Source organism: Pinus tabuliformis, chromosome 9 (assembly GCF_031772625.1).
Source record: "Pinus tabuliformis cultivar Carrire ecotype Pingquan chromosome 9, CPIR1, whole genome shotgun sequence".
Taxonomy (NCBI): Eukaryota; Viridiplantae; Streptophyta; class Pinopsida; order Pinales; family Pinaceae; genus Pinus; species Pinus tabuliformis.
Window position 1 is genome coordinate 195,996,732 of NC_142307.1, and position 8,005 is coordinate 196,004,736.

General features: G+C 38.2%; 2 protein-coding genes and 1 pseudogene across 3 annotated transcripts; 1 reads left to right on the forward strand and 2 right to left on the reverse strand.

The window, feature by feature from the left end:
* Window positions 1-490: 490 nt before the first annotated feature.
* On the forward strand, window positions 491-1,726 carry LOC149147817 (uncharacterized; annotated as a pseudogene).
* Window positions 1,727-2,348: 622 nt separating this feature from the next.
* LOC149147818 (E3 ubiquitin-protein ligase RZFP34-like) lies at window positions 2,349-4,334 on the reverse strand. 2 transcript variants are annotated; one of them, XM_089441517.1, is made up of 6 exons: window positions 3,878-4,332; window positions 3,667-3,726; window positions 3,360-3,392; window positions 3,174-3,251; window positions 2,993-3,036; window positions 2,349-2,651 (listed from the first exon to the last, which is right to left on the reverse strand). In XM_089441517.1, exons 1-6 carry the CDS (start codon window positions 4,025-4,027, stop codon window positions 2,483-2,485), a joined length of 534 nt encoding a protein of 177 aa, XP_089297643.1. In that variant the 5' UTR covers window positions 4,028-4,332; the 3' UTR covers window positions 2,349-2,482. The 2 variants fall into 2 exon arrangements, with proteins under 2 accessions (XP_089297643.1, XP_089297644.1); XM_089441518.1 differs by lacking the exon at window positions 3,360-3,392 and having other exon boundaries at window positions 3,878-4,334.
* Window positions 4,335-4,790: 456 nt separating this feature from the next.
* On the reverse strand, window positions 4,791-6,829 carry LOC149147819 (E3 ubiquitin-protein ligase RSL1-like). The gene is made up of 3 exons (XM_089441198.1): window positions 6,277-6,829; window positions 5,359-5,855; window positions 4,791-5,153 (listed from the first exon to the last, which is right to left on the reverse strand). The coding sequence occupies exons 2-3, from the start codon at window positions 5,829-5,831 to the stop codon at window positions 5,054-5,056; spliced, it is 573 nt and encodes a 190-aa protein (XP_089297324.1). The 5' UTR covers window positions 5,832-5,855; window positions 6,277-6,829; the 3' UTR covers window positions 4,791-5,053.
* Window positions 6,830-8,005: the final 1,176 nt, after the last annotated feature.

Below are 8,005 nucleotides of genomic sequence, written 5' to 3' on the forward strand. Positions count from 1 at the left end.
GAGTAGGGTACATGCCCTGTGTGTCCAACTGATGTGGCCAATGGTTAATGTCCCCATATGTTGTCATTTGTCAATTATTTTCAAACTATCAATAGTTGGATCTTAATGCACTATGTATGATCTATGGTGTATTCTTGCACATTTTATGTGTTATAATTCTTTGTTTTATTTCTATTATTTGCACACGTACACACATCATCGGAAATAAATCGCTAGGATACTCCCAGACACTTTCCCCATTCTAAGCATGCCTGACTTTGTGGGAATCAAACTTGGGACTTCCACAGTCTGTTGGAGTACTAATAATGTCCTAGCAATACTGGCACCAACCCATTGAACTATATATATAGAGAGAGAGAGGGAGAGTGACCTTCAATGGAATTCTTTTCTTTGATATGCTTTGCACTATTGCAGATAGATTATAGTTGGTGGTTCAGAACCCGTTTGCTTTCAAATATAATTTCCCGTTGGTGCAATATCTGATTACAGAGCTAGTTGGATCAAGATGAATCCAAGCCTCTCACTGGATGAGAAATGGTGGTTACAATTTTAGCCTGACTTTCAAGGGAAGATCAATTTTGGTTGTGACTCTTTGTACAGTAGGAAATTGAGCATCACTGAAGCTCAATTACCTGCATGTACAGACTCAGATTTGAGTAATTGTTCCAATGGACAAACATGTGGACGAAGCAAAAATGATACATGCTGCCCACGGGAAGTGAATGAGGAAAACTCTGCCTTTAACAAAGTCAAGAAAGTGAATGGAAGTAAAGATCATACAGCTTCAGCTGTTGATGGTTGTCAAGATCAGGCATGGACAATGGATAAGTTGATGGATGGTACTGGGCTTGAAGGTTCCATAAACCACTATCTGAACTGTACAAATGCAAAATCTTATGAGAAGGGTGGAATTAGGTGGTGTAGAGCTGATCAAAGGGAGCTTGCAAAATTGTGATCTGGCACGGGAGTGCACCTTTTAAAAGCAGTGACAAATTTAAAGAGATGGACATGTCTAAATCCAAAGATGCAGTTTTTTCAACTTCTGTTGGCAGGTTCAAATCTCCATATCAAGAAGAGAAGGGCTTGAACTCCTTGTTACTTTATGGCCATTCACCCTCAACTTCAGAAGCCACCGAATCAGAAGTTGCCCATAAATCATCCTCCACTGATTACCGAGAGAGAATCATTAGGTGAGTTTGGTTGCCCCATGATGTCTCATAAAATACTATTTTTCAAAGGTGCGTAAAATATACTTGATAAGGAGGGGCATTTTTGTCTTTGTAATTCTTGTTCTTTGCAAAAGCTAATATGTATATTTACAAAAAATCTCTTTCACAGAACGTGAACAAAAGTCCATGATAAATTGGCAAACTATATTGGCACATCCATTCAATGTCCCTTTTGAGTCTTAGAGAGTTTATAAACATGCAATACATGGAGAACCCTGCATTAAAGATATAGTGATAACCATAACATGAAGGTGTCATTGACAAAGGCTTCTTGCTAATAAATCTGGGTATTGGTAATTTATTCTTATTTTCTTGGTGGCTCAAGCTAGTCATTATTGTTTGGCAGATACAATCGCAGGTTAACCAGCTCCGATGGAGAAACAGAATATCTGGACGCTGATTATACCAGGAAGTCAGACTTATTGGATGCTCTTCGACATTCACAGACTCGGGCTAGAGAAGCTGAGAAAACATCATATAACAGTTTTCTGAATTAAATTTCATTAATTCATTTAGAAATTGATTATACAGATATTTCATGTCTACAGAATATCTTCCTAAAAACATATAGAACACATAAGAAGACTCTATTAAATCTATGAGAAAAATGGATTGTCAACATGATGAGGAAGAAATGGCATTGTTGTCTAAAAACTGTATGCATATTTGTTGCACGGACAAGATTCATTTGTGATTTCAGAAATGGAATTATTTACATGCCGAACATGCAAGAGATGGTTGCAGAACTATTTCAAGCCAAATGTTTAGCCATAAAATACCAAAGTTCATATATGTATACTACAAGGAAAAGAGAATGCCCAACCAATTTACTGATTACATTCACAGTCATACAAAACTCTGTAATTCCATGATTTGCATAAATAGATCTTGACAGAACGAGAACAAAACAACAGAGTTTGGTCCAGAGCTAAAATGCTCAACTTCCGTAATAATCTGAAGATCCTGAAGTCGACAGGGACAAGTCACTCTAGACATGGAGATGTGTTTGGAAAGATATAACTAAACATATATACAATGAAAGTATTTGTTGGCTTCTAAACATATGTACAATAAAAGCATTCTATTATGTAGAGATGTGTTTGAGCATGTGCAGCTAATCATATATGCATGATGGGCCATGGCATCGGCAACACCAGTGAGTGTTTATTGTGGTGCCATATTGTGCGAGCTGTTCCTGCAATTGATGGCGCATTTGCCTGTGTGCGTCCCTTTCATGAATGTGAATTGTCATCTTAAGTATTTGCCTTATTTTTTTTAACAACTTGATGGCTGGGCGCAAACGGTAAAGTGGCATTGATTGTTGTGGCAGGATCCTTGTCTGCATATCTTGAAGCGTAAGTTCTTGTTGCTGAATTTCTTCGCAACACTCGTACAACCTTCGTAGGTAGCATGTATTCATACCTGTTGTCGTCCAAAAAGGAAACATTGTAAGTGACAATGAATATGTTTGACGATTTTGTTTGAATATTCGAAATAAATTAACGATTCCAAACGTTTATAAAATCATATGAAACTAAATGTAATAGCAAGCAAGTATATGTGAAACTTCGTTATGTAGTGAGTGGTGTTTACCATGTGGGTAATTCTGGATGAAAGGTTGTACGATGGGTTAAAGTGTATTATTCTCAATAGATTTTGATGCAAGGAATGATTCCTCTTGCTGTCTAATACATTTCACAATAGCATGAAAGATTACTTTACAAGAGAGCAAGAAACATCAAAGGAAAAAGAGAAAAGCATACCTGCAAATTCCACATCCATCACAATGGTATTGCTGTTTTGAGTCCTGGAAACCAAAGTGGCAAGTACAATTAGAACCAAAAGCGTATACATCCAAACCATCTTTTTATAATTTTGTAAGAGTGAAACTCTCTGTTTTCCTAAACCAGAACTATTAAACCTGAAAAGGCATTAAAAACGTACCTCATCATCAAAGAAATTGCATTTTTCACAGAAGTACTTTCCCATACAAACACCACAAGTAACGCAGGTTTGCTGAACCTACAAAATGACAGTGCATAATCATTTTTAAAATAACTCAAGAAGCATTATAGTGTTTACCTCTAAATTTTCTGCACATTATTAAAATTAAAAAGGCTCAGCTCTTACATCTTGTTCAGTTCTACAATGTGAACAGATAACCTGCATACATACAAGAATAACTATAAATAACAAGAGCAATATACTGCAAACATACGAGAATAACTATAAATAAACAAAAGCAATATAGTAATCCAGCAAGTTAGATAAAATTTGCTAGATAATTGACCATTTATCTTTTGAGAAGAATAAAAGTTAAACCTTTACATCTTTCAAATCTACCTTCAGAAAATTACAAAGAATACATATTGTTCAGAGCATTAAGACAAACATCATAATGAATAACATCTAACTGGAAAACAAGATAGAACCTTACCTTTCGAACTTCATGGCGCGGTACATTATGTCTGTCATGTGGATGGACATCCATTGAATTCTGTTCAGATATGAGATCAGACCATACTATACCCTCACAAATGAAATTAGAAGAGACGTAATTTTATAGTTCTATTTTAACAAGTATATAAACCAAACACAACCGTTGAACTTGAAATAGCTACGAATGAAGTAAAGAAAAAGAAGCATACTTTGGCCTCATTATGACAATTCCTACAGTGAAAGACTTCATTACAAGACGGAGCCCTTATTTGGCATCTCCGGCGGTAGTGTGAACATCTGCCATCAATTATCAGTATCAAGAAAAGACACATCAGTAAAATCATCCGTGTAAGACACATTTTTCACCACTTTGTAAGATGCATGGAGATACCAAAAAGAAAATATCAAAATTATATATAATAAATAAAAGGCATAAATGTTACATTAAACAATAGTGTATTGAACATCTCCATTCTATTTCAAGGAAGAAATACCAAATACAGTATGGGTATGCATGTCAAACAATGTAGATGCTCACTACCTTAAATATTTATGTTAAGGACAACAAATGACCAGGATGAATTCCTTGACAGTTAAAAACAGAAATTTCATAGCCCCACGTTAATGAATGCTATTTTTGCACACTTCAATTCCCTGAGATTCATTGTCTTAGTAGAAAGTAAATTAATGCTATTTTTGCACACTTCAATTCCCTGAGATTCATTGTCTTAGTAGAAAGTAAATTAAGCTGAAGAAAATAGAGAGACACACAAAAATACTCATGTTAGCAATACAAAGAGGTCACTTTAGCACAACCTCTTTTCTTGTTCTATGAGATGAGATAGGTTTGCTTATGGCCAAAGGGATAAATAGAACAAATATGTGGGATACCATAGCCCCGCATAATATGTAAGTCTGTTCCAAAGGAAGGCCTATCGGCCTAAATATTATAATATGTTATTAATAGAAAAACCATTTCTTTATGCGTTACATCGACTCTTTATTTCTACATCACACAGAGACACGTCACTTTCAGTTGCTAATTTATATCCCATCAGAACACCGACTGTAACAGAATATTAGTAACCTCTGGGTTGTAAAGAAAAGCACTGTGCACACTAATTACTGACAGCAAACCAAAATATTCCATCCAAATACTCCATTACAAGGAACTAATTGTTGCACAAATGGCGTGAGCAGGCTTTGCCTCCTCTGCCATGGAAGTGCATTCATACAGACAATATATTTGGGGATGCTGCACAGAATCCCCATAGCACCATCTAAACACAATCCACTAACATAGTAATTACCCGGTAAAAATCATCTACAGCCTGCGTGTATTGCAAAAAATATATATCATCAGAACTCCTGGGATTATGAACCAGTCAACGTATTAAGCGGTCAACAGTTGTCCGAGGACAATTGCAGTCAGGGCTTCCATTTCTCCATGAGGTGCCACAAACGTAACAGAATTCGTGTTGGCACCTGCATTGACCATCACCAACACAGATTACTTACGAACCCAAAAACCCTGATTGCACAGTAACCGATTATTCGGTTTGTAGCGTTTTCTTTAATAAACAAGATGCCCAGGTTCAATTCTCAGCCCTAAGTCTTTATATGGGCTCTACTTTACCTGAGAATTCAACAGACAAGCGAAGAATTTCAGAAAATAAACGAAAAAACGTACCTGCAAGTAATGTGATTACACCCATAGATCAATTCAACCATCGATTTGCACTTTCCACAGCGGCGCCACTTATGATCCTCGGCCAGCTTGAGAAGCAGAAAATCCGCTTCAGTTTTGTCGGTGGTCGGCAGGCTCTGAAACTCGGAGCACTGTAAATTTGCATGCCACGGAACCTTGCAACGCGCGCAGAACAACCTGTTGCAGAAGGGGCATTCCGCCATTTCCACTTCCTCCACATCCAAGGTTCCAACACTTTCCTTGACAAGAAGTCCAGAGCAGTCGGAAAAGGGGCAGTATACTTTCAGGGCTTCGGGAATTTCTGCCTCCACCATTACAGCCGACCACTGCTCAAAGATCTCCGCAGGCAGAAAATACCTGCACTCATCCAGCGTCAATGCTTCTCTGCAAGTTTCATGCGGGCAATATATCTGATGCCTCCGCTGTTCGAGCATCGAGTGGATGTACCGCGTCATGCACGCCTAGCACCCATTTGTGTCCTGGAAAAACAGAGAAATATGCCTCTGAACAAAATAGGGAGCAGGCTGCAGGTAATGTTCAAAAACATTTACCTGATACACCTCACTCAAAATACACCTCACTCACATCTTATCAGTATCACTGATACACAATAAATAAAAAAAGTAACATTATAATTTATGCTGTCAAAATACACCCCAGTCACATCGATGCATCATACATTATAATTTATGGTGCAATGACAACAAGATGAATAATACATCACAAGAGTTCTGCACATAGCCACAATTAATCATGGTTTCGCTTAGAACAGGGCATTCTTCTAATTTTCTAATACAATTTCAAATCAAAAGCATCCATAATCAGAACAATAAAAATGCCTAACAAAATACTACAATCCTAGGTTTAACCAGCGGCAGCAGCATAAAGTGAATCTAATACCATTTCTGTGCGCAGGAGTCAAGATTTTGCTGCCAGAATTCGATGCAGGCTCACCCGTAAAGGCTGCAATAAACCCTCATTTTCCTTCATTCCCAATGAAGTTTAGGGGTGGTCGTATTTCTGGTAAGCTGCAAGAAACACTCATTTTCTTTTATTCACAAGAAAGCTTTAGGGGATAGTCGTATTTCTGGTAGTAAGGGTGGCTACATTAATAGTTTCAAGACTTATGAGCCAGGCTCGCCAGACGTCTGCTGTGTTGGCCGGATAAAGCTCAAGTCGAAAGAGGCCAAGAAACTCAAAACCCTAACCAGAGCCCGTCGTGAAGATCGACAGCCTTGTAAAACCGAAGGGGACGGAAAACTGGACTCTGCAAGCTAAAAGTTGAATATATAGTGGATTTTCCAGATTCTAGAGTCACCGCCTCGGATAATAATTTGCAGAATGTGGGGGATATTGTTAAGGAGGAGGAGACTTCTCGTGGTTCAGTTCAGCGGTTCTCGGATTTTTGCGTCATAGCTGGAGCACAGCGCATTATCAAACAATAAACCCTATAAAAAATTTGAACTGACTGTTCTGGAAGTCCGACGGTGCGCACATATGTTAAATAGAAATCTGTGTACACATGTCAGAAAGCTATAAGAAGTGTGGGACATCATTTATGGTGGAGCATAAGGCCACGTGTCAGCACGGGAGACAAAGTAACGACGGGAGACAAAGTAACGACGGGAGTCTGTTCCAAAGGAAGGCCTATCGGCCTAAATATTCAAATTTTCCTAATCTAATATAAATATTCAAATTTTCCTAATCTAATGCAGCGCGCGTTCCTCACCACGAACAAGAATAGCAAACAGACCGGCAGAGCTCTGCCTGCACCTTTCTGCAAGACTTCCTTGAAGACTTGGGTTTGCGCATCGAGGGTTCAAAAAGCACCAAGGAGAAAGAGAGTCGAATCGGGAAGATGGTGAGGCATACCGCTTCTCTCTCGCCTCTGGTGAAGTACAAGCTTGTTTTCTTGGGAGACCAGTCCGTGGGCAAGACCAGCATCATCACTCGCTTCATGTATGACAAATTCGATGAAGTTTACAAGGGATGTATGTGCGTTTTGATTTTATAAGTGTCTTCACTCCCTTTATTCTGCCACAATAATGCTTTTAGTTTCATGGGACTTAGATTAATGGAATTCTGCCAGAAACTTTGTTATCTGGCAGAAATTCTTGGTGGTCTTGCACATACATCTAAATCTTTTCACTTATGCTGAATTTACTTTTCACTTATGCTGAATTTAATTTTTGTTTCAGTTACCTTGCAAGTTGAATTAAACCTTGTCCTTTGGCAAAATTTTGAATTAACCAAAATCTATTGCTTTAGTTACATTTATAGGGAGGGTATGTTAAAGTATGGTTGTTTAAATTGATTTCATCTTCCAATCCCAGGCTGGTTAGCTGTATTAATGAAATTGTTTGTGTATCTTTGTAATTGGGCCATAAATAACTGGACGCTAAAGGGACTTCAGTTAACCACTATCTTGAAATTTGAGAACCTCCACTTTAAGGATTTATGGCTGCTTGAAGACCATAGATTACAGGTAGATTGTTAGTAAGGTGAAAAATATGGATGCTTCTACGGTGTGGGTGGGGACAGGGGGAATCCATAACTCTCTTTGTTCTTTGTGAGATGGCAACTGGCCTTCTCTTGAAGCTTTGAGACTCTGGAAGGTCAGGGGTCAAAT